Here is a 26,919-nt window from a genome sequence, read left to right on the forward strand (position 1 = left end):
TAGAGTCACCTGAGTGCGTGACGTCTATGGGCTTTACCTTCTGTGGGAGAGGTGTGTATGTGTGTTTAATGGGCTTTCAGAAACAGTGAACAAACAGTGTGGTTAAAGCAAAAGACTGTATAAATAAAGAGTGGAGTAGGTCGCCTTTAAATGGGATAAATGGGAATTACTTTTCATGTCGTAGAAGCAGGGCTACAGGGAGCAGGTACAGTATTCAGAGACAGACATTCCTAGATGTTTAATGGACACATTTGAGAGACAGATTCCAAGAAAGCAACAGTGAAAACCCATTCAATACTCAGTGCATTGAGACTTTTACTTTGGAATTTTAAAATTTTATTTTATTTTTTTAATACAGTTTCTCCTAACTTCAGGTTGAGATTTATCTGAAGGCTGTCAATTCTGATGGTTTTAAGTAGCTTCTAAATGTTTCTTCTGTATGTTTTAGCAGTGTGAATAGAAGCACTGGGAATACTTTGGAATGTCCTCCAAGACAACATAATTTTGGGGAATAAAGGTGTAAGTTTTCCTGGTAGATTAATATTTTATTCTCACATCCACTATTTTGTTCAGTAACTTAAACTTTGTTGTGTTGATAACCTGGTAATTTTCTCCTTTTAAATTAAACCTGTATGGCCAGGGATTAGCTCAGTGGTTCCAGCGCCTGCCTCGTAAGTGCAAGGTCCTGAGTTCGATCCCCGGTACCAAAAAAAAAAAGAATAAATTAAACTTGTAGGTAGGTCGTTATGACAGTTCAGCTCACATTTTAAGTATTTGGGCAAATGACATTTTGGATGTTGACAGCTCCATTTTCATTTATAAACTACAGCTACCAAAAATGTTACGTTGGTTATTAATTAGGGAAAATGTACTTATCTGCATAGCCATTTATGTATTTTTGTACCTTCTCTGCAGACATTTATAGCTACCCTGTTGCTTCTGCTGTCTCTCACAGAAGTACTGAATTTTTCTTTTCCCAGACAGATATGGGAAAAAACTCCTCTGGCCATATAGGTCATCATTTGTTTGTCATCATTTGTCATAGATGTTTTAATTATTAATTTAAAAATAGTTCAACTCTGTCAGTTTGAATATAAGGTCATTGAGGCCTACAGATATTAAAATTAAAAGAACTAATATTTTCATGGCGCACCCAGTAAATAGCAGACACTTCCCATTTCAGTTCTTCCCACTTACAGTGGCTCAGAGGGGATGTGAGACCCAGGTCTGAGGCTGGTAGTGGGGGTGGACTGGAAACCAGGTTGTGGGCACATCCAGTGTCCTTTGTGCAAACATCAAGTGCTGATTGACCAAGGCAGTGGGGAAACTAAGTGCTAAAAAATCCAATACTCTAAATATGACAGAGTACTTTCTTACGATTACTTTTATATTTATAAAAGGAAACTCAGACAAATATCTTTGATTGTATAGCTGTTAAATTATGATTAAAATATGACATAGAACATTCACATTACGTATAAAAGCATGACTTTTGTCTAGTAAGATTTTATGGTGGATGATGCATATAGCAAAAAAAGCCATAGAAGAAATAGTATTCATGCCAATTTAGATTTGGAAATAGCCACCAGGTGCCGGAGTGCAGGCTTATCTCCTTTCTTTTTACTGTTTTCTTTTTTCTCTTGCGCCCCTTATCTCAAGAGATGCTTTAACCTCTTGCCTTAGGGATATTCATACTTTTACCACATAAAATCCTGCAAACAAAGGTGGATCACATTTGTCCTAGTGTATAATTTTCCTCTGATTTGTCAAGCGGGCCAAAGAACAGGCTCTGGTTTATCTTTTTGTGTAACCTCTGCTATTTGTGAAAATTAATAGCTTGCTTTTCAGAGTTTTAAAAATGAGATTCAGAAAAATTAAACAGATAGTGTTTGGAAAAATTGCATCCGACTTATACTGCTCTGGTATATCCATTAGTTGAAGAACCTAGGTGCTTAAAACACATTAGGAAATCTGGGCCTCCTTTCACCTTGCTTATGCTTATTTGTGAACCCCTAATCTTTTATCTAAGCACTTAATCTAATGAAACTATTGCTAACTACCTTATTGAAGCAAGACACCTTCTCTTTAGCCTCTGATACTTGAGCTACTGCTGTTCTGAATGTGATGACCCAAGGGTAATCTGATCGTATAAAAGTAGCTTTTCAAATTGCTTTTCAAAGATGCTTCTTTTCTAGAATTCCAAAGTGGTGCCTGTTTCCCATTTCATCATCTAATTATCTAGGTTTTACTGTTTGTCCTTCTGATACCATCATATTCATTACGAATTATTTTCTTAGGAGCTAGAACTGACCTAGACAGATAACAGATGAAGGTAACCTTTTTCTCTACATAACAGCCCTCTCCTTTCTTACCCCTTTCCTTCCCAGTCTTCCCCTTTCCTCTCCTGCTCTCTCTTCTTCTCCTACATTTTGTTTATTTCAGTGTAGTGAAAGGTACAAAATTAGGATGACGGTAGGAGGTGAGGAGGAGCTAAACTTTGCCTGTGGAGGTACCATTCAGTGATAGAACTGTGAAACACATTTTGTTTCTTACCTAACTTAAATTACTTTGGAGTCCGGTAGACTTGAATTCACGTTTTTGGTTTATAAAAATAGTCCATATCATTGTGGAAAAAAATGATACAGTATCAATAAATAGAAAGCACCAAGGGAAAATGCTGTTCTCTCCCATACTTCTCAGAGGTAATCACTATTGTGTTCATATCTCCTTCTAAATATCTGCATCTGTTTACATGTACTGTATTATGTAGCATACTAGCTATATTGATTTTACATTTATAACTTGTTCATTTTCCTTCTACGTCAGTCTCCAGGAGGTTAGGGAAGTATGCAAAAGAGTATACCTTTCCATTTTAATCTGCTTGACATTAAATTGTAGTATCTCCATTTCTTCTTTTTCTCTTTTTTTCCAGTTTTATTCTTACTGCTTACAGGGTGCTGTTCCCTTGTTTTTTGGTTTTGGCAGTCTTGACCTCTAGAGTGGGTCAGAGTTCATTTGTAAAGATAAAAGGAAAAACAAATGAGATGAGACACAGACACTGGAGATAGGACAGAAAGTGATATCTGTGTTGGATATCTTCTTTCTTTTCAGAGGAGCAGTTGGCTATATGTTCTGCAAGGTATGGGGATGTTCACAGAAATTAGGAGTTAAAGCTTGTAGAAGAAAATTTAGAATTACCCTTGCTGTTATGGGGAGTATATTAGGAGGTCCGTATGGGACTGGCAGGCCTGTTGCTGAAGATGCAAGAGGAATGTCTGGAGGGCAACGTGCTTGGAGGACAGCAGAGACTGCATTTAGACAGCAGAGAGTAATAGCAAAAGCAGTGATAAAATTGCTTACTATTGCTGGGCACCAGAGAATGAACTTCACGTTCTTAACGGGAAACCAACAGTGGGCTGCAAAAAGTGAATTAGGATTTCACAATCTCCCCTACAATATAGGAACAGTGTTTTTTCCCTCCTTGAAAAATACTGCTATTTATGAAGATTCTTATTGAGTATCTATAGAACTACCAACAAAACATTATTTAAGTGTATATTTTTTGATTCCTGTAAATGTAGGAGGCACTTTTCTAAATAGATTAGGCGTTGTCTTATTAGATAAATGTTACTGTTGAGCAGCCTCTTTTTGTTTTTTGTATGCATTAAGAACATACTGGCTGGCCGTGGTGATGCACGCCTGTAATCCCAGCACTCAGGAGGCTGAGGCAGGAGGATCACGTTGAGTTCTAGGCCAGCCTGGGCTACATAGTGAGTTCAAAGCCAGCTTTAACTACACAGTGAGAACCTGTCTCAAAAAACCTAAGTAAATAAATAAATGTACAGAAAAAAACACACGTGTTTTTTCTTTTTATGGGCAACTATAATTGAACTTGGCCTTGTGATTTGATCCTGTGTAGCAGAAAAACAAAGCAGAAACAGCTGTCATGTCAAGTCTGCCAAGTACTTTGTGTGTCAGAATTAAAAGAGAAGCAGTTTTAATTGTGGTAGCACAGTGCTGCAGATTGTTCTTGACCCATGACCCCAAGATGAGAAGATGGTTCTTCTCTTCCTCAGGCTGCGGGTCCAGTCCTTTCTTGCCCTGTGATGGTCCCACAAACCAGAGGCTGGTTGCTGCTGCAAGGATTTGACCACAGCCCCAGGGCTTGTGGTCTCACTTGCCAGATTTCCTCTTGGAGTGAGGAGAGGCTGCAGGCTGGAGGGGATTTTTCGAATTTCTTCTCTGTCTATTCTAAGTTTCTGGCCCCCCACCTGTGCTACACACACATCTGAAGAAATGATTCAGTTTTCAGAGATGATTCAGGCTAAGGTCATGCATGAGGGCAATTTATTAAGAGCATATGCATCACAAGGCAGAGTCCTGCACGTCTTCAGAACCTACATTTAGGCTCAGCACCTCCAGTTTTCCCTATACAGTGTTTGCTTATGTAACTCAATGGTCTGTCCTGATAGTATTTTTAAAACAAAAGAAATTGTGTTGCAACGAGTTGATGCCTTCAAGTTAGAGAGAGAATCAATCACTTGTAATTGAAAATGACACTTGTGTACATAAAAAGAAACCAAGACCCTGTAGGGGATTCTTTTACAGTGAAGGTTGCCCTCACTCTCACTCATCACCTTATTCAAGTGTCTCCCCAGCAGAGCAACTCGTTTTACCTACTAATACCTACCAATACCTACCAGTCCTTTTCCAAGGTTGCATTCTGCTGTCTACAAGTACCGTGCTGTAGTTGTACTGAAACTTGTCATGCCAAGGACGCACCTGCATTTTTTTTTTTTTTGAAGACAGGGTATCACTATGTAGTTCAGACTGGCCTTGAATTCACTATGTAGCCCATGCTAGCTTCAGATTCTTGGCGATCTTCCTGCCTCAGCCTCTGAGTGCTGGAGTTACAGGTGTGGGCCACCACATCCTGCATTCATGGGTTTTTTTTTTTTTTTGTATTAAATTCTTTTATTGGTACATTGTAGGTATACAACACAATTACATTTCTCATTGGGAATTGTACCTTTATATAATGCATCTTGGTTCTTATTTTTTCCCCATTCCTAGCCCTCCCTTCACGCCCTCCACCCTTCCCTATTTACAAAGACTTTATTTCCATTTTTTCCATTTCTCATCATTTTTTCCTTTCCCTTCTTTCCTTTCCCCTGTGCCTCCCACTACCCCTACCCCTTTGGACCTTTTATTCCTATTTTACATTATCGATTATTCATTCTAATAATTGGTACATTTTAGGTATACAATATAATGACATTCATCATTGGAAATTTGCACCTTTACATAGGTGGCACTCTGAAAAGAGAGATTGAAGATGATATCAGAAAATGGACAGACATCCCCTGCTCCTGGGTAGGAAGGATTAATATAGTGAAAATGGCCATACTTCCAAAACTGCTATATAGATTTAATGCAATTCCAATTGAGATCCCAGCAGCATACTTCATAGACCTCGAGAAAAAAATCCAAAAATTCATTTGGAGCAAGAAGAGACCCAGAAGAGCAAAAGCAATTCTAGGTAACAGAGACATGGCAGGGGGTATCACAATCCCCAACCTGCAACTATACTACAAAGCAACTGTGATAAAAACAGCATGGTACTGGCAAAGAAACAGACCTGAGGACCAGTGGAACAGATTAGAAGATGCAGAAACAACGCCAGACACAGTCAGCCATCTCATCTTCGATAAAGGAGCCAAACACCCTCACTGGAGGAAAGATAGCCTCTTTAATAAATGGTGCTGGAAAAATTGGGCTTCAACTTGCCAAAGATTAAAACTAGACCTGTATCTCTCACCTGCATTCATGTTTTAAAAATTTGGTCTTCTGCTTAGGCATTATTATATTCTTTTGTATATGAAACCAAAGTACTGGCAAAATCTTCATTAAAACATATGAGCACCTATTTTTGTTTGGTTTTTGGTAATGGGAATTGAACTCAGGACCTTTTGCTTGCCAGGCAGGGATGGCGCCACTGAGCTAAGTCCCTGGCCCTGAGCACCTATTTTTTTCACTAGTGTTGGCTACTTTTTCACTAAAAGGTTTGCAGTGCATTGAAAGGGGTACACATTCTAAACATAAGTTGTGATTTTACTAAATTGAGTCAGTTGGGATTATCAAGTCAGAGTAGAATTATTTCTGTGGAATCTCACCTTTTCTATTTTTAATGAACATGATTGTTTGGTTAATTCAGTATTTAAAAGGGTTAGCAGCAACTAGTCTCTGCAGGTCAACTCTGCCATTAGGTGTAACAAATTGATTGTTGCTTACCTAGGGCTTCTTAACCGTGTCTTATAGTTATATATGTATAAGTGAGGTTTTCAATCCAGGTGGCTTGGTCTGAGATTATAGATTTTAATTTTAAGGTTATATTGTATCATATTATTGATTTATAAAAACAAAGGAATCACAAGAAAATTGTAAAAAAAGTGGACAAGATTTATAGGACTAGAATAATTAGCATGAGTGAGATAAGGTATAAAAGATAGAGGTAGAAAGGCTCTTAGGGGGTTATTTAGTAAATTGTTGTGTCTCTTTCATGTGTATCTAAACCATTCTCGTGTTCTTAAGTTCTCATTCTTGAAATAAGATTAAAAAATAATATGTAGGTAATTTGGAATTTGGGGAAAAGTGATGTAAGCCGGAAAATTCTCCTTAATTTCCCTATTACAGATTTGTCTGTCTCTGGTCATTACCTGTCTTTAGTCTCTTAAACGTAATTATCTGAAATACTTTAAAGTTTCTTAGAATTCTCATTTTCAAGATTCATTTCACTGGCCCATTGGGTCCCAGAAGTCCGAGACAGCTAAATCTGCTTTGTGCCAAATAAGTGCTGAGTGGCTTGTAGCTCAGAGTGGGGCAGCAGCAGTGATCTTTGAATTCAGTGTTGTCTTTTACTTTTGTCACAGATTGGTGCATATGATCAACAAATATGGGAAAAATCTGTTGAACAAAGAGAAATCAAGGTAACAAATTTCATTTTATCCTGGAACATAATTCTGTAAATTCATTACAAGCCATGTTTCCTTTAATACCTTTCCACATACTTTAAAGATATAAATTAATATTCTTCTATACTTTTAAATAAAGTGGTAAACTCTTTATGATGGCCTAGTCATGTGTCTTTTGATTTTTTTTTCTTTTTTTGGGTGTCTTTCCATTTTTGAATTTAATTTCTAATGGTTATTTTCTTGTCAGCTTTTTTCCCCTTTCACTTGTCACCTTATACTTCTAGTTTGCTTTTCCTCCCCCTTGATGCTGTCGTTGCTCTGTGCAGTTTATTCAACTGGTAAGTGTTCACGCCGCTCCTGCGTGAGTGGTCCCTGCAGGTGCCGCCCTGTTAACTGCGGTCTGCTTTCTGGTGCTACTAACAAGAGTGATTTGGATGCGCAGTCTCTGAACTGTTGGGTAAAGCCTTCGGGAGAGTAAAACACTGATAAAAATATTTTTTATCACAGGTATAAGATAATTCTCATAGGCTACTTTGCTAGCATGAAAACTGTTTTTAAACTGAATTTGAATTTCCTAGCACTTTTTTGGTAATAAGATTTATGTTTTTTCTGTTTGTATAGATACTAATCAGTGTGTTCCTGCATGAGCTAAATGTAATCTGGGCCCAGAGGATATTACCTTAGTTACTTGACATTTTCTGTTTTGTACAGAAAAGTTTACATTAGATTGAAAGCCAGTGCCTATACTATTTACTTCAAAATCTGCTAAAAAATCTGTCAATGTTTAGACAACTTATTCTTCTATAATAAAGAGCAAGTTTTTGACATTTGTGGATTTTAATCTTTAATTTTATGAAGAATTAATATACTTAACGAAGTTGTGGTATATGTTAAGTATAAGATTTAAGTAGTGAGTTCAGAAATATGAAATAGTAGGTTGTAGTTTTGTACAAGAGATTCATAATTCTGAATGAGGTAGATTCAGTTAAGAGATGCATGTGTAAGTCTGTATAGAAGAGTCTAGAGGTAGATGGCCTTGAGGAGGTTACGGAAGAGTTGGAATATTCAAGTGAATAAGCAATAGCAGAGGTCTGCTAATACAGCTTAAAACCCTTTCTCTTTGAGAACTGGAACAAGAGCCATTAAGTTCTCAGAGGTCCTGTTACCACATGACACGTGGATGTTTTCTGAAATTTAAAAATCAGAAATATAGACAGAATTTTTTAATTTTTGAAAGCCAGTCATCGGAAATTACTGTTTTTTATACATGTTCTTCCCCATTTCTAAAAGAACTGTATTATGGCCCAAACAGAGATTAGGGTGAGGAGGGACTGTATTAGTTGCTAGGTGGTGGTACAGGAGGACCTCAGGGAAAGATAGGACCTGTAACAATTTTCTGAAATATATCTCCCATTAAAGATAGTACTTTGTAAAAGTAATTGAAGTATTAAATTTTACTTTTGTTATTTTGAATAACACAGAGGCACATGCCTATAGTCCCGGCTACTTGGGATCCTGAGTCAGGAGGAACAAGGAAGGGTTCAAGGCCATGTAGCAAGACTAGATAGATAGATAGAGTCAATTTGTTGACAAGCCTGAAAAAAATCATTCCATTCTTGCTAAACATTCTTGTGGAGGCAGATTATTTAGAAGGTAAAATAAGAAAGGTAGATTGGAATATTAATGATAAAAACATAATACTCTTTAGAGAACACTATACAAAAGGGATTGAACTTATCCTATATAGTTAATTATCTCATTGTTTGTCAAAGTTGTGAGCAGCTATTAAAAAAAATCAAAGAAAGCCATGAAAATGTGTTTGTTGGACATGTCATCTTTTAAATTAAAGTCCTGTAGTTGATATTGCTAAGTAAAATCTTTTGTAAGTTGCAAATCACTTTTCCTTAATCCTTTTAGAAATTATAACTTAAATCTTTGCTTCATTCTCTGAGTACTTTGTTCATAATGGAAAGATAAATGTGTAACAAATTTTACAGCCAAGAAAGCAATCAACAGAATTGCAACTGTCTTTACAAACTATGCAGTATCTGACAAAGGGTTAATACTCCAGATTATATAAGGAACTCAGAAACTCAGTAGCAGAAAACCCCAAGTAATACAGTAAAACAATGGGCAGTAGACCTCAGACAGACTTTTCTTTTATTTTTTGGTACCAGGGATCAAACTTAGGTCTTTGAGCTTGCGAGGCAGACACCAGAACCACTGAGCTACATCCCTGGCCCCTTAATTCAGACTTTTCTAAAAACAGAACACACACAAATGGTGAGCAGGTATGCAAAAATGTTCACCATCTCTAAGCAGGGAAGTGCGAATCAGAACCATGGTGTGGTAGCTCCTCGCTCCAGTACAAATGGGTCTTAGCAAAAAGACTGAGGACAAAGCTGTCACACATACAGAGAAAAGGGAGCACACTTTAGTGGGAATGTAAACCATACAGTCACTGTGCAAAACAGCATGGAGAGTCCTCAAAAACTAAAAAATAGAATGACTGTATGATCCAGCCAGCCCACTGCAGGGTAGATGTCCAGAGGAAGCAAAACCCGTGCATCAGAGAGACATCTGCACTCCCGTGTTTGCTGCAGCCCTGTTCACAATAGCCAAGCAGTGGAAATACCTATGTGTTCACCACGTGATGAATGAGTAAAGAAAAGTGTGGTATGAAAAATACAGTGAAGTACTTGTTCAGCCACAAAAAGGCTGAAATCCTGTCATTTGTGACATGGATGAAACTAAGACACAGAAAGATAAGTAAGGTACCACGAGATCTCACTCATGTGGAATCTAAAAGAAAGGCGATCTCATAGAAGTTGAGAGTAGAATGGAGACCACCAGAGGCTGTAGAAAGTAGAGGAGGGGAGACTCTGAGAAATGTTGATAGGTGGATACCAGCGTACAGTTAGATAGGAACTAGATATTCTAGGCTACTGTTCTTACATAGTAGGGTGAATATAGATAACAGTAATGTGCTGCGGATTTCCAAAAGCTAGAAGGAAGGATTTGGGATGATTTTCATTGCAAAGAAATAATTAGTATTTGAGGAAATCTGTACCTTGAGTTGAATATTATGATATATATTTTTTCAATGCATATTTATATTTATATATGCACTGAAACATCACGTATCTATAAATACATGCAATTAAAAAGTGTAAATGCCTTGGCTGCCTGCATGTTAATCTGAAAAAACAAAAAAGTAAATGCATGCTTTTTCATCTTTAGTACTTACTAGACTTTTAAAGCTTCAACATAAAGTTTATGAAGCCACCAGAAAGGTAAAAGGGGATAAAGGGAAACTTAAATAATATTTCCAGAAAGAAAAGCTGAAGTTTAGGTCCTTGTTCCAGTCTAAGTATTACAATAGTTCCCTGTCCAGTAAGCACAAGAACTCTATGTAATCGAACAGAAGTACTTTGTAAACTTAACAGTTCTCTTCATTTTTTGGCACAACATTATCTGTGCAATTAGAGATTTATTAAAAATACAAAACTTTGTACTATTTGAGTCATTGCAGTATGGCAATGACTGTTAAGAGTTTAAATGTGCATAAAAAAAGAATGTATCATTTTTTATTCTTTCAGGTTAATTATGTTTGTACTATTTGTTTCTCCCTCTGGTTTGTGCATAAATGAGTTTTAAAATTTCCTTCTTTTCAAAAATTTAGTTTTTGCTTTTTTGTTCACTTAAGTTTTGTGATGGTTTATGATTGTAGCTAGCACTGAAAGCTATGCTACTTTGTATGTATGTAGTTTACACCAAACCAATTAAAAATTTCTCAACTTAATTAAATCAAGTTTTATGAACGTTTACATCTTGCTAATATCTTTTATTTTATAACTAAAATTATCACTGATTTATCCTCTTTTTAAAAACTAAACATTCTGAAGCTTGAAGGGGAAGTTTTATTGAAATTGTCAATTATGGTGTGACTGTACTGTGTAGCTCAAAATAAATGTGTTTTAATAGGGTGTAAAAAAGGAAATGAACCACATTTACACAAAGTCATGTATAATGTGCATGTTGGAAAAACAACATAGTTGTATAAATCACGACAATTTACCATTTCTCTAACAAGGACTTAAAACAATGTTGCTGAAAATTTTAGGTTTATAATTAATTATGCTTCAAATTCATCTGAAAGCATGACAGTTATTTCAAGTTAATAGATGATTAGGAAAGTAGATGAAAATGGTATAGTTTTCAAGTTTTTGATAGTAATAAAAATAAAATGTCATTCTAATAAACCACACCAAGTCAAAATAGCACTTCTTGTAATGAAATTTGTTTCAATATATGAATGTAGGGCCAAGGATTTAGCTCAGTGGTTCCACTGCCTGCCTCGAAAGCACAAGGACCCAAGTTCGATCCCCGGTACCAAAACGAAAAACCAAAACCAAAATAAATATATGAATGTTTAGAATTGGCTTCCCAGATTAAAAAATCTTAGAAATGATTTACAATGTATTAGCTACTCTACAGTGACACTAAGATGGAAATGAGGTTGAGTCTTTTTATTTATGGTAGTTACATTCTTTGAGGTCCCCATCAACACAGAATTAGTAATACAGAACCATTACTGCTAGGGGAAATAATTGGCTCCTGCAAGCCTTTGGTCACATTTGTCAACTAATTGATCTATAACTTTTTTGTACATGTTTCTGTGTAAAGATACTTTATTACTATGTATATTGTTGATTTTCTCTAACAGTAACTCATGGCCGAGAGCACTGTAGCTCATGACTAAATGGAGGTCAGATTCTGTGACAGAGATGTATGACAGCCTTCTTGCTTTGGGAAGCACAAGACATTGAAGTACTGCGTGGGGTTATTTTAAGCAATGAGTTGCCAACAAAAAGTACAAATATGTGGGAAACAACCCTAAATAGACTGAAGAGAGCACTTGTGCACAGTAATGAAAGCTGAAACAAGAAAGCAATGTCACCTCGTGTGGCCTTGGCGGGGATCTCCCCCCCCCCCCCTTGTGTTCATCTTGTCCCGTGAGGATAAAGGCACTGAGAGTTTGGACTGAAGGGTACAAATGATAGCGAATGAACTTCCAAATACAGAAGCTGAGGGCACAGTGCTCAAGTGCAGTCAAGTTACTGCGGCTGTATCTTCAACTCTTGCCTTTCCCTTTTTGCTTTGTATCATTGGATGGTTTGAAACCAGATGGGTAGTATATATGCAGGAGTTCAAGGGTAAATTGCATCTGGATTGCAGGGTGCAGTCTTGGTTAAGACATCTCAGTTAATTCTGACTCAAATTGCTGTCCTGTTGTTTGCTTTAGATGCCATCTTAATCTGATTTTAACTTTAGGGGGGTCATTGTTATTGGGATTAGGACCAAAGGAAAGATTTAATGCACAATTGCTTACTTAATTGATTGAATAATTTAAAAAATCATCTAAACCTTTGTGACATCTTAGCGTAAGCTCTTCTGCGTTTTGTTGGGGTTTTTTTGGTACCAGGGATCGAACTCAGGACCTTGTACTTGCAAAGCAGGCGGCAGAACCACTGGGCTAAATCTCTGGCCCAGCTCTTCTGATTTACAACATACTAGTCTTAAGTAATTTGTAATTTCTTTTTTCCATAATTTTTCCCCCATTACTTTTTTCTTTTTTTTCCCCGCACTACTTTTGACTTCCATTCCTATTCCCACTCTGTACTGATGGGAAATTTAATCTTAGTCTATGTTCAGTAATTTCAAGTTTTAGTGAATTCAATTCACATAAACCTTCTTGCGTGCCTGCTCTTCCTGATCAACGCATCTCCTTCTGAGGTGACGAGGGGACGTTGCGTTCTGGGCAGTGGCTGGCATTGAGCCCAGCGACAGCTCTAAGGCACACAGCAGATTGTTTTCTCTGGGGCCACACGCAGGCATCTGCTGCAAAGTCTGCATCCTGGACTGGTCCTCAGCTCTGAGGTCCATACTTTCTGTAGCCCCTCACCCAGCATCATCCCGTGAGGCCCCTTGTGGCCACTGCTTCACCCGAAGCCTCTGTGCTCTGCTCTCCGAGTGCCAGTTGGGGCTGCTATGCTCTCGGGAACCACGTAGGTCTAGACCCAGATTTGCTCAGTGTAGTGAGAGTCTTTGTATTAGAATGTTACTGTTAGTAATGTACAGGCTCTGCATGTTACCCACTCCCAAGCCTGTCTTTTAAGTAAAAAATTTATCACAGTGCTGCAGTTACGTTCCATTTGTAACAAATGCACAATGTGTCTAGTGTTTTACTGAAAGATTTTATTTTAAATTGAAATCATTAGGAGTTGATTCTTTTCTGATATTCTCAACCAAAAGAATATATATATGTAGAATTCCAATATTACTGTTAATATATTACAGGGGTTAAGGAATAAACCAAAGAAAACAGCACATGTGAAGCCAGACCTCATAGATGTTGATCTGGTAAGAGGTGAGTACTGAATAAATAAATTTATAATACAAGTAGACATTGAGCATGAAGGAAGAAAGTCAGAATAGGTTAGGTATATACATTTGTGGACATAAAACCAATATGAGCCTAAATGAGGATAAGCATCCTACAGAGAAGAGAGAATAGGGTATTTAAATACCATTGAGGAATCTTTCCTACCACTAAAGATCATTCCAAGAAATAAATATAAAACAATAGGCATTTGTGTTTGCTTGGCAAACTACAGAACTTTGTTAGAAAAATTAGAAGTACTTTGTTAAGAAAATTAAAGCCATAATTTATAATTCTTAACTGGAACTAAGATTTGAGTACTGTCCTATATTTGTACAATATGTGGGAGAAGTTCTACTGTTATTTGAATTCATCTTGTTCCAAGTATCCGAGTTAATATGATACCATGTTTTAAAGTGACTATTACCCCAAATTGAATGTTTCTCACTCATAGCACAGAATATAATAAAATTACATGGTATTTTTGTTTTTCAAACCTTGAAACTTTCTATGTAGGGAAATTAAAGAAAAGTAAATGTTATCTGTCATTGTATTTTACTTGTTTTTCAGGGTCTGCGTTTGCTAAGGCAAAGCCTGAAAGTCCTTGGACTTCTCTAACTAGAAAAGGAATTGTTCGAGTTGTATTTTTTCCCTTTTTCTTCCGGTGGTGGTTACAAGTAACATCAAAGGTCATCTTTTTCTGGCTCCTTGTCCTTTACCTTCTTCAAGGTATAATTAAGTGATGGAAATGCACTTTACTTTTAACTCTCAGGGTGTTATATTTTTGGGTTACTAGGGCTTGTTCTAAACAACATATTAACTACCACCAAGTGTGAAGTGAGTGTGCCAGACACAAAACTAGTTTGGTATTAATAATGTTTGAGAAAACAAAGCAGATATTTTTCAGTATGATTTATAAAAATTTAAATCTGTGGGTGGCTAAGGGAAAATAGGAATTGAGACTTAAAAATTAGAAGCAAAAAAAAGTTAGAAGCAAAATCTCATCAAAGTGCACCTACCACACACACACACACCCATCCATACACCCGTTCCTTTTTTAATACAACCTATGCAAGTTTTTCTCACCTAAGACATGATTGATTTTTCTGTACCTTATTTCACTGTGATCTTGCTACCCTCATTCTGTATTAAAATTTTATATACCATGCACTCTTCTAATTGGATTCTCAGAGTCTTCTTTAATTCTCACAACAACCCATTGACGGGTACTAGTACAGTGGACCCTTGAGTTACAACCAGCCTGACATATAAACAACTTGGGTTACGACTGGAATTTTAGTTTTAAGTTACAAACAGTCTTGAGTTACAACCCAGATGCTGGCCGCTTGTGCTTCCAGGTGTCCCAGATACAGATTTAACCCTTCAAGAGTCCTGGAAGGAACATTCCAACATCCTTCCTTGTGTGGGGTTAAGTGAGAAATTCTGGGCCAGTGTCTCTCTCAGGACACAGATCTGCCTGTACATAGGTGAGACTGAAGACTGTGGAGAGGAGCCTGAGCCTTCAATTCACCAAAGTGAGTTACAACCAGCCCTCAGGCACGAATTAGGTTCATAAGTCAAGGGTCCATTATACCTGCTCCATAGACATGGACCTGAATGGCCTGAGGTTCCAAAGCCAGAGGTCATCCAGTCTGGTGGCACCTGGGTTCAAGCCTAAGCAGTGTGATCCCAGAGTCACACACACTGCCCACTCCACCAACACAGCAGCAGTAGACATCGCGATGTCTGTAATACTTAGGAGAAACAACTTACGAGTCTCTCACACTAATAAAGCAATTACTTTAATTTGGTTGATGCCTTTCTTTTTAGTGTTAATATTATTTTTAAAGCACGATTTCAATCCTGAAAGATTATTTACATGTTTTATCAATAGACTATGTAAGAGGGGCCGGGGATTTAGCTCAGTGGTTTCGCTGCCTGCTGTGCAAGCGCAAGGACTTGAATTCAATCCCTGGTACCAAAAAAAAAAAAAAGAATACGTAAGAGATACCTTTTATGTAAATGAAAATAAAGTTGAAATTACAAATTTTATTTAAGTTGATTTAAAGCCAGGGGACATCTTACATATATGAAAGGGAGTAGACTGTAAGGCCTTTTTGGTTAATGTTATCAGAGTGTGTGTGGCTTGTGTGGTATTTTTTGTTTTTTGTTTTTAGCACTGGAGATAAAACTCAGGGCCTCATGTATGCTAGGCAGGTGTTCCACCACTGAGCTAAATCCAGTCCTATTCTTTTTTGTGATTAAAGATATATATTCATGATAGAAAAAAGTGGAAAATATAGAAAAAGCTAAAGGAGAATTTTAAAAAATCTTCCCATAATCTTGCTTTTTGGTTTAGTTTGGAACATTTATACATAGTTGAGATGATTTTATATAAACAATTGTATATTATTTTTGCATAATGTCATAGCAAGTTTCAGAGTCTTTATACATAATTTAAAATTACTGGAAAGTACTTCACATCAATATTGGGTATTTAAGCTGTTGTCTTTTGCTATTGTAATTAATGCTCAAATAAACATTTGTTTATGAAGCTGTCTTATTTTTAATTGTGGATTCTTAGAATGCATGAAATTAAATGTATTACCAACTTTCTGATGTTAAATCATTTTGTTGTTAGTAATATATTACATGAAAATTCTTTCAGAGTTATATTATCTGATATAGGTATAGTTATAATTTTTATTAAGTTAAATTTTTGTTAAAGTAAATAATGAATCTAATTTATTATAAGTTTTTGGCTTTTGTGGGGGGAGTTGGGGTTTTTTTTGGTGCTGGGTATAGAACTCATTGGGACCTTGCACTTGTGAGGCAGGCAGTGGAACCACTGAACTAAATCCCCGGCCCGGGAGTTGGTGTTTTTTTTTTGGTTCTGGGGATCAAATTCGGGTCCTTGCACTTGCACACCAGGCGGCAAAACCACTGAGCTAAATCCCCGGCCCGGGAGTTGGTTTTTTGAGACAGGGTCTTGCTGTGTAGTTCAGGGTGGCCTTGAACTCACTGTGTAGCCCAGGGTGGCCTCAAACGTATGGCAATCCTCCTGCCTCAGCCTCCTGAGTGCTGGGGTTACAGGAGTGGACCACCATATGTGGCCTTAAAGGAAATTATACACATCATGATGTTTTACCCTGACTCCACCAGTAGGTATTACTTCAAAATACCAGTAGGTATTACTTCAAAATATGCTACCACAATACAATGATCATACTTAAGAAAATGAACAGAAACCGCCTAATATTTTAATTTCCCACTTTTTCCAAAACAAAATTAGATTCTCCTAGGCCCTGGATTCAGGCTTGGCAAGGTCTGGAGGCCCAGGTGACACCCTCACTTCCTTCTGCTGACTCCACTGCCCTTGCTGGGCACGTTGGCCCTCTCTGGGTGACAGCAGAAGTGGCCCCTGACATTTCATATTTCTGCAGCCTTACTGTTTCTGGTTGAAGAGAGCAGCCTCTGTCTGAGCCAGCCAGGAATGCCCTTGCATTGTGTGCACCTCATTTTCATTGCACTGTTAAGAAGTTCTGACTGCCCTACCTGGGCCATGTGTCTGTCTTTTTATCTTTTATGCCCAGAATTGCTAAAACTGTGGCAAACCTAGATTACATATCCATGCTTGAGGGGGAGAAATAGACTTTCATTGACTGATAAAGGCAGGAGACTCCCAAAAGGTACGGATATTTTACATGCAGAAAGTCTGAGGCGTGCAGGGCAGGCAAAAATGGAATTTCCTATTCACACGGTAATGGTTACCATCGATGTGGGTGCAGTGCTCAAGTGAATTTATGCTTGTAATCTTGACCACATGGTCCCATAGACCTCTATTGACAAACTTTTTAGGCTTATCATATGCTATCTTAGACTTCTTTATTTTTAGAACATAGAAATAAATGTACTTGAGGTTAGTATGGTTCTTTTGATTGTGATGTAAGCCAGAGCACCCTTACATCTGTATGCATTAGTTTTCATTGCACCGGTGAGGTGTGTACTTTTTTAGGGACTGTGTTGAGTGTCCTCTCATTCAAAGAGTGTGCTACTAAATCTCATGGTTCAGCTGTGGCGAACAAAACAATAATATAAACAGCTTTTATGGAGTAACATTTTAAACTTGTTTAAATTTAGTAAAAGAATTGGACAAGTAACTAAGAGCAGTTTGAAAAGTACCTGTGAGACCTGTAGTGAAACGCATCTTCTTTCCCTTTTGCAGTTGCCGCAGTAGTATTGTTCTGGTCCACTTCCAGCCCGCACAGCATACCTCTGACAGAAGTGGTTGGGCCCATATGGCTGATGCTGCTCTTGGGAACGGTGCACTGCCAGATTGTCTCAACGCGAACACCCAAGCCACCTCTCAGTACCAGTGGTAAAAGAAGAAGGTACTGCCTGTTGGACGTCATCTTTTTGTCAGTCTCTTAATTTGAATCCAGGATTGTTCTTGACTGCCCTTACCTTTGTGCAATAAAATGTTATCTGGTAAAGTTGCTCTTTCAGATCAGATAAAGCATTGAGCCCCAGAATCCATCACCACCTGCTTGCCCCACACTGTATTTGCTTCAAGACCATTTTTAGTCCACATGCATGTGTTTCTATTTTTGTTTTTGTAGCTCATTTCTGGTCACCCAAGACTGGTATCAGGAATATATGTAAGCTAGAATTGCTAGAATTCCTTTTTCTGCTCACAGAGTCTTATATTTCTGTGATGCCTCAGTAAAAATATGAGGCAAGAAAATATTCTGGCTGTCTTTATTAAATGCTGTTAAAAGCATTTAATGCCCATTGATAAGTAAATATAGTGAGTCTCACTGGCCATTAAGCACAGTGGAATTCTGTTTTAAGGGTCTTTAGAGCAATTCTTTGTTTGATATCATTGCCAAGAGATTGTGACAGCTTTTGGGTGTTGAAATTTAAGACATCCCCTTTTTAAAAGATAATGCTTACATTAGACAAATTGTTTTACCGATTGTTAGATTATAATTCTCACCAGTCTACATTTTCTCCTTTCTCCGTCTGGAGATAAGTGTCATTCAGATAGGGAGGAGATGCTTTTGTAAATATCTGTCCAGAGTGACCCTTACAAGCTCCTCTCCACCGACCTGTCAGGATGAGCCAGGAACGATATCTTACCATTATACAATCGCTGTATAGAGCTGAATATGTACTGTGATATTTGGATGAAGTTTCATCCAGTAAATTTGAATTTGATTGTGTATTAAAGTTCCTGTGTTTAAGTTTTTCATAATTTTGAATGTGCTGCCGTACCAAGGGAGTTTTAAAACTGCCTACTGCTCTTAATCTCTTCTGATAAAGGAAGCTGAGGAAAGCAGCTCACTTGGAGGTGCACAGGGAAGGGGATGGCTCCAGCACGACAGACAACACACAGGGGGGCACGGCCCCGAGCCGCCGGCCGAGCAGCTCCTGCGGCGTGGGCGCCGTCCTCAGGGATCTCTGGCATGCCGCTTTCCTCCTGTCCCGGTTCGTACTGATGCAGGATCTTCTGTCCCTTTCCACATAATGAGCTCTAACGACTTTAAATAGAACACCTCATGATGGGTTTTGTATTGACACATGTAGTGCTGCAAGCACTGTGATGTCTACTTTGGGTTATGTGCAAACAGAACTGCTTGAGAATGAATAGCTACTAGCAATGTATATTTAGTTGGGATTTCTTGATTTCGGTTTCTAGCAGCCCTTTAGGTTAAAATTGGCTTTCATATATCGTGTCAGTTCCATGCGAGATTTTCCTTCTAAATCCCTGCTTCAGTTATCCACAATTATCTGACTATACAAGCATTGTTATAATTTGTACTGCAGTGAAAGTGCGCTGGGCTTTTTATATAGTCTGAACTGCCGAGGAGGATTTACCAAATCAGAAAACAGCAAACATCATAAATAAACCTAACCAGGCTTGTATCAGCCTCATCATTTTTTAAAAATAAATTTTTATTTAAGGAACTTGACAGGTAATTCCTTCAGTACTCATCAAGGTCACTTTATATTATTATTTTGAATTGAATATTCAGAATGTATAACGGTTATAACACTGGTTTTCACATACATATAATAAATTTGCAAAAAGTTAAAAAACACTATGATCAAAATACCATAACTGATAAAAGTACTAAATTAATAAATCAAGAAAAGGGATACCACAAATAACTGGTTTCTGTCACTCTGGTAACTACTTCACTAATGTCAGTGCTTTGTTAATTTATGGCTGTGCTCTTATGATAAAGCCTATCTTGCATGATACAGCTGATCAGTTATCTCCTGGGTATATTTTCACTGGTTACAGTTTTTAGAAAAATTTTCCCAAGTGTTAATGGTTAGAAGTAACATGGCATTGATCAAGTTGAAATACCGTTTGTTCCAATTACCCATTCTTCCCTCAGAGCCCATGTTGCTCTCATGTTTGACCTGGGTTGGATTCTGCCTACCTCTCTCCCACCTAAGTCTTCTTTAATAACGGCTCCCCTTCTGACATTGAGATGCTACAGATCAATCACTGCATGGTCAGTTTCTTAAAATGTCTCTCAAGACTTTGAGATAAGCAGTTACAAACAGCTTTAGGGATACATTTTGCTCATAGGGACTCTTTGCTAACTACAGCTGATCCTGTACTGTGTGCAGTATGTAGAATCCCTCTAAAAGCAGTAGGTTGGTGCTTCTGGGAGTGACTGTGTTTCTCTAGCTCCCAGGCTCTTTCTGTTGGGCTACAGCATGACCAAGACCAGCTCCTTCTGGGTTTACGCCTTTGATCATCACAACTGTGCCTACATATAAATATTTTAAAAGATAAACTCGTTCCAACTGTGTCATTTGTGAGGCAGCTTGCTGGCATATGAATGAGTTTGTTTTAAATACTAGCTACAAAAAGATCTTAAGAGAAATGTTCATTTCAAGAACTCTCGATAAGTGAAGAGGGGCTTAAACTGAAATACTGACTGAGACTTAATAAAATTCGTTCTGGTACTACATTGAGAAGCTGGTTACTTCCCTGAAGGTATCATAGTTAACATAGCTGGGAAAATAAACAACCACTCGAATGTCTAAGCTTTAGATGTTAGGATGAAAATGACTGTTTAAATCCTCTGTACACACTGGGAAGGTGCTCATGATCATCTCAGTATATTTCATTCTCAAGAAAAAACTTAGAAACAAGGCGTGGTATTTCTAGTTTGAAAAATTTGGAGTTACGGTACAAATACTTTTATGAACATGAGAAAACAAAGGCCAATAAAGTCCCAATTTAAAAAGATACAGAAATCTTTCATAATTCCCAAAAGTTAGTACTTTGATTTTGGTGGCTTGCTGACTTTCATTAACATAGTTATGGTTTATCAGTGAAAAGATTGGGCATGAGAATTACATACAGATGATGTATCTCTGTAGCATACTACCTGTTTCAGAGTTCAGATTGATTGTTTCCTTTCATGTCCTTAAGATAGATTTTAACCATCATAGCATTACTGAAAAACAGATTACCAGTCAAGAATTTTGCTCTTTTTTTGAGTGCAGAAAGTAACTTACATAAATTGACTTGTGGCTTACAGACAGATACCAGAACAATACCAGAGCAATGTTAGTTCATATGCCTGATTGACCTACCTAGAATGTTTCTGTACTGGCCAGGGAGTGTAGCTCAATAGTAGAGTACTTTTCTAGCATGGGCAAGGCCCTCAGTTAGATCCCAGCACCGTAGGAAAAAGAGAGAAAAGGTTTCTGTCCCACGTCACCTCTGTGTTGATCTGTCTCTAGCACTGAAGTGAAAGCTAGAGTTTTACTATTTGGATTTTCTTCACAGAGTGAAGTGAACTGCACAGTGCAGATTCAGGCAGTTATCAGCCTGCCCAGAAGCCCATGCCAACACGTGGGGCGCACACGCCGCAGTGTGGACACAGCTGCAGACACAGCGTGGCAACACGGGCCTTGTGTCACTTTCCTGTGTCTGAGAGTGTGCGCTCTGCCTCTGTACTGTGCCTCTTCTCTCCCCGATCCCAGCCTGTGGAGGTGAGAGCAGGAGAAGTTCACACTGTGTTCTGGGACAGGAGTTACCTGATACTGTTGGCTGCCCCACCACAGACCAGTGTCTGGATACTGGAAAGATGGCCTTCAGTTTGGTATATATTTCTGGATATTTTTAAATTGTTATTTTATTTATTTATTTATATTTTGGTTTTTTGAGAGAGGGTCTCGCTATGTAGTTCAGGCTGGCCTCAAACTCACTATGTAGCCCAGGCTGGCCTCGACCTTGCCAGTGACCCTCCTGCCTCAGCCTCCCAAGTGCTGGGATCATAGGCGTGCGCCACTACACCTGGCTTTCTGGATATTTTTAAGAATCCCAGCACATACTTTCAACCTTTGTTTTTTTAATAACAGAGTAAGTGTCCTTGATTGACTAGGTGTTTAATATAGAAGCAATTGGGTTTCATATTTAATTCAATAAATTTGAGATTTTATGAGCTAGCAAGTTCTTTTAACATTTCTGTTAACTTTTTGGTGACAGTTTTTTTAGGTGAAAAACAGTTTCCTGATGTATTTATGGTGTAAGTTGTATAGTTGTTCACATTTTCCAGAAAAGACTGAAATCAGTTATTTCACAAAGGAATTAAAGTGATTAAACTACATATATTTACTACATATATTTACATATGTTTTATAAAGTACATATCTAAAGATCCTTTCTTCTCGATAGCATCTTTGACATACAGCTATTCTTTGAATGTCCAGCATAACATTCTGAAGAAAATGTTGCCTAGTTAGTGTAAGGCTAGTTATTATAACTGTGAGCCTTGACCCTGACAATGAAATTGCACATCGTTTGTCAGCAGATGGACTTGTTTTGCTTATTAGTAAAACAAATTAGGCATCTTAGGCCAGGCAGATGTTCTGTCAGCGCTGAAGTTGTCTTGCAGAGAAGAATCCACTGAAGTGCAAAGTTGGGGTGTAAACAGAACCCCTCAGCGCAGTGAGGAGGTGCAGCTGTCCATGACAGGGGGAGTCAGGAAGTCCGCCTGTTTCAGCTTGTTCTAAAAGTGAATTTGAACAAGGTGTTGCGTGATGTTCGCACAAGAAGATGGTTCTTGGAATCTGTTAAAGTCATTCCTGTATCAGTTTTTGAATAGAAACTGGAGGTTGGGTTGAGGCTGTGCAGCCTGACCGTGCCTCACAGCCTGCTGAGTGCGGTGGCGGGGCCTGGGTGGCCTCAAAACCCTCCACCCTCCACACAGACATGTTTGGGGAAAGCTCCTCGTTGCTCCTACAGGCTTCTTCAATATTCAGGACAGAATGAAATCTGAAATCTCTTCCTCTAAGAATCATACAACAATAGAGTTGGAAAAGATACCAGAAATCACAGTGTTCTTTTCTTTCTAATATTCCTAGAATTTTAGGGATTCTCAAAGTGGCGAAAGTAAATCTGCAATTAATTGTCAATATTCTGAGAAGCCCGTTAGAAATTACAGGTTTTGTGGTGGTATCAAGTGCCATGTTTCCTTGGTTTGTGCGGCAGTTGTTTCAGATCCATGTTAAAGCAGAGGCTTTGATGGAGCCGCCTTCTCATTCTCTCGTTAGCGTTATGCTTCACTTGATAAGCATCTTTTCAAAATCCAGGAGTGAGGTCATCATAGAACCAATAAGATTGGTAGCAGTTGCTGCCATGTTTATAGTTCACAAAATACTTTTCCTTGATTTCATCTTCGTTTCTTCATCATAACACCAGAATCGCTTGCCAACAGAACTGAGAGAACCAAGAGGCTGTGCCCCTTATCCCAGCGGTCCTCTCAGCTGCTCCGCGCGTCTGTGCTCTTCCATGTTTCCCAGTTCGTGCACCAAGAGTCCGCCCTGTCAAGAGGCAGCACCTGTGCCACCCTCACCGTCGGTCACGCTACCTGCCTCGGGCGACAGTGACGACGCCCATTTCCTGTTCAGGAACGGGAGCCATCATTTCCAACCCCCGTGGTGCCCCGTGTTCCCGCCTCAGCACCACCCGGAAATTTAGTCCACTCATTTCCCTTCAGCCCTGCCCTCCAGTGCGTCACTGATGACAACACCTGGGGACAGGGTTCTTCCCTCTCTCGGCAGCCTCTGTTCCCTAGGTGCGCTGTGCATGTTAGGACACAGTGCGTCTGGAATGGAGTAACCAAAACCAGCATGAGATGGCTGTCGCTGGGTCTCCCTTCCCTGCCCGCCTTCCTGTGAGAATATTGTTTTAGTAAGAAATGTATTACAAACATGAAGTGCAAATATCAGAAGGTAGATTTTTTATGTGTTGATAATGCTGAAAAATATCATTTCTTTCTGTACTGCAGTACTTTAATCCCTAATGCCCATTTCTTTCTATATTTCAGTCTCCCTCCTCTTCTCTCAGCCTAGTCTAATTTTCATGAACCTTCTCTTCATAAATATCTTTCCAGCATACTCCTTCCATTTGCATGTTGCTCAATGTTAAAAGTGGAGCTTTTATCACTCTCATCTCCAAAGAAGGTCACAAGTTTCCTTGTGCCTATTATTTTCTTTTCACCATGCTCCTCTACTGTAATCCCTTTCTGCCCTTTCTCTGCCCCTCTTAAATGATCTTAATTCTGTGGCTCATTGTTCACTTGGTCTCCCCATTCCTCCGGAATCATAGAAAGAAGTCAAGAGATTGGGCTTCTGAGCCTTGCAGCTCTGTGCAGAGGTGCTCTGAATGACTGATAGCATGGGTCCTCTGGCCCACACTTTGGGAGTGTGGTCTGTCTGCGCCCTTAGGTCCCTGCAGAGGGCGAGGAGGGCTGTGTGCACGGCAGAAGCTTTCTTTGTTGGACCACATGTGTTACAAACCCCAGGGCAGCTTCCCAAAGCCTGGGCAGCTGGAAATAGTGTGGAGAACAGAAGGAACCTCACAGCAGGGCTCTGTCTAGTGCCAACCCTGCCTTTTTACGTGCTGTGACCTTAAGTACGTACACCGTAGACCTCAGTCCTGCTGACTCCTTGTTTCCAAAATAACCCTTAGAATAAAGGAGTCTGAAGGCTCTGCACACCCTGAAATCCAGATTACAGTACAGCTGAATGGCTAGAGTTAAAGGCATTGTGTGTCTTTGACTTATGTTTGGATGCACAGAGTCAACATACTAATGTTTTTCTTTTGTGAAAAGTGATACTCTGGGGAAAAAACTTAAGATTTATTTAAATATAATTGTTTTAAAATTGTTTTATGATAGACTGAATCTGCACTGAGCACATTTTAATTTATGTGGCACTTACATTATGGTACTTCTGTTAATCCTTTCTTTTGAATAGCAGTCTTTTTAACCACCGTAGTCTCTGAAGAAGACGCCAATGATTTGCCTATTAATAAAAAATGTTTATCAAGTTGTCTTTTATATAGTAAGAAAAATTTTATTACTATAAATTAATATCCTTAATTTTGCCTTTTAGGTGTTTATAAACTTCTGATTACTAATATTTTTCCAGAGTACTTCAGTGGATAAAAGAGGTTACTTTATGTTCTTTATTGTTATTTCTTTCATTATTTGAACCTTATTGAAAGTTTTCCTCTTTTTCATGTATTTTTTATCCTTAAAAAAGGTGCTATGTTTCCATTATGTGTTAAAATGAATTTATGAGATATTTGCTTATATATACTGATGGTAAAGTATTTAGGTAAACTAGACTATTAAAACTAACTTACACCACTAATTTCAACTTAACCTGGTAATTGCTCAGGTAGTTTTTTAAGATAAAACTTCAAAATATATTGTTAACCATAAAAAATAAGCAAAATTTTGATCCTACACTTGCTCAAAGAACTAGTGATTTTGACCAACAGTTGTTAAATTAATTAGAGAATGTCTTTCAGAATTGCTACTTCTAAAACTTCAAAATATGCAGTAAGCTGAACTAAGCTGAGACTTTAAATGTTTATTATGTTGCTGAAATTATTTATTATAAAAAGAATAGCTATTAAAATTTGAGAAACAGCTACTTAATGTAATTACCAACAGATGATAATTTCTAACAGTAACCCATCCAAAATGAACTAAGTCTATATAACAGGCTCTGTGTATTTTTTCTCTTCAGATCAACGAAAACAAAGAATTCAATTGATAAATCAACAGAGACTGACAATGGCTACGTGTCCCTTGATGGGAAGAAGACTGTTAAAAGCAGTGAAGATGGAATACAAAATCATGAACCTCAGTGTGAATCTGTCCGTCCTGAAGAGACCACCTGGATCCCAGCAACACCGAGGAGCGTTCCTAGCAAAGTGAGTGCCTTCACGTGGTGTGAGCGCAGCTGCCAGTGCCAGCCCATGAAAGGCAGGCTCAAACAAACGTGACCGAGTGCCACACCCACCTCATTCTCCAGATCTGGCCCTGTGCAACTTCTGGCTCTTCCCCAAAGTCCAGATTATGGTGAAAGGTAAACGTTTTGAGTTGATTCAGGACATGGAGGCAGCCACAAAAAGGTAACTAAAGACACTCATGAAAGAAGACTTCCAGAACTTCTCCAGAAGGTGGCAAGGACAGAGCAAGGGGTAGTATTGTAAAGAAGAGTAATGGCAGTGTGTCTTTTACTGGAGCACATTTTTAAAACTTTTTTTAGACCGTCACCATATTTCTTGGTCTCACTGCATAATCCCGTACTGTGATTTCTTTTTTTTTTTTTTTTTTGGTACTGGGGATGGAACTCAGGTCCTTGCACTTGCGAGGCAGGTGGCGAAACCACTGAGCTAAATCCCTGGCCCACCTTACTGTGATTTTAGATGTTTCAAGCATCACTCAAAAGACAAGTTTTCAAATACATTTCCAGTTATATAGTGCATAGTAAAGTTATAGGAGAGGAGCCCGAAGATAATCAGTAGAAGTTGTGCGGTGTTGAGAATTAAACCCAGGACCTCACATGTGCTCAGCAGCCATTCTACCATTGAGCCACAGCCCTAGCCCTGGGGTTCTTTAATTTCAGAATTTCTAAAATCTGAATGCCTCCTACAAATTAATTTATGCATAATATCTGTCTAATACACACACATATTCAGCTGCTCTCTGCCTCCTTGTGCTGTCTCATAAGCCACTGTTGAATCAGTGGTTTGATGATTTTGTTACTCTTGTTTTTGAAAAAAGTAATTAGTTCTCAGATTTCTCAGCATCTTTGAAATGGCCTCTGTTCTGCTTCTGTCTCATTTTATATTTCTTAGTTTTGTAAGTTGTTTCGAATGTTTTTATCTACTGAAATGTAGAACAAGATACAATAAATGGCTATTGAATTACTTTTGAAAGTAAAATATAATTTTTCCCCTTTTTGGTGGTAATGAGGATTGAAACCAGGGCTTTGCCACAGGTGTGGCAGTCACCTTGTCACTGAGCTATGTCCCCAACCCAACTGAAGAATACTTTAAGAATGTAATCGCCATTTTGAGACATTTTCTACAAAACATCAGGTAGTGCTAATCAGTTTCTCAGTGGCATTTGGTGATATTTCAGATGTTACTTATAACTTAAAATAGTGCTGGGC

At 38.4% G+C, this 26,919-nt stretch overlaps 1 protein-coding gene across 5 annotated transcripts in view; it reads left to right on the forward strand.

Annotated features, from left to right (window-relative positions):
- The window catches only part of Phtf2 (putative homeodomain transcription factor 2), a 105,137-nt gene that overhangs the window by 53,463 nt on the left and 24,755 nt on the right, over window positions 1-26,919 (forward strand). For 4 of the 5 annotated variants that reach the window (XM_004839739.4, XM_021253965.2, XM_021253968.2 and 1 more), the window contains 6 exons: window positions 6,930-6,986; window positions 13,332-13,401; window positions 13,984-14,142; window positions 17,639-17,804; window positions 18,736-18,900; window positions 25,486-25,672. In XM_004839739.4, coding sequence (XP_004839796.1) covers window positions 6,930-6,986; window positions 13,332-13,401; window positions 13,984-14,142; window positions 17,639-17,804; window positions 18,736-18,900; window positions 25,486-25,672 — 804 coding nt within the window. Of the gene's footprint in view, window positions 1-6,929; window positions 6,987-13,331; window positions 13,402-13,983; window positions 14,143-17,638; window positions 17,805-18,735; window positions 18,901-25,485; window positions 25,673-26,919 lie in introns of those variants that run through there. The other variant, XM_004839743.4, reaches the window with a different exon arrangement.

Source organism: Heterocephalus glaber, unplaced genomic scaffold (genome assembly GCF_053883595.1).
Source record: "Heterocephalus glaber isolate CG9 unplaced genomic scaffold, H.glaber_assembly_v1.0 deba00000676, whole genome shotgun sequence".
Lineage (NCBI taxonomy): Eukaryota > Metazoa > Chordata > Mammalia > Rodentia > Bathyergidae > Heterocephalus > Heterocephalus glaber.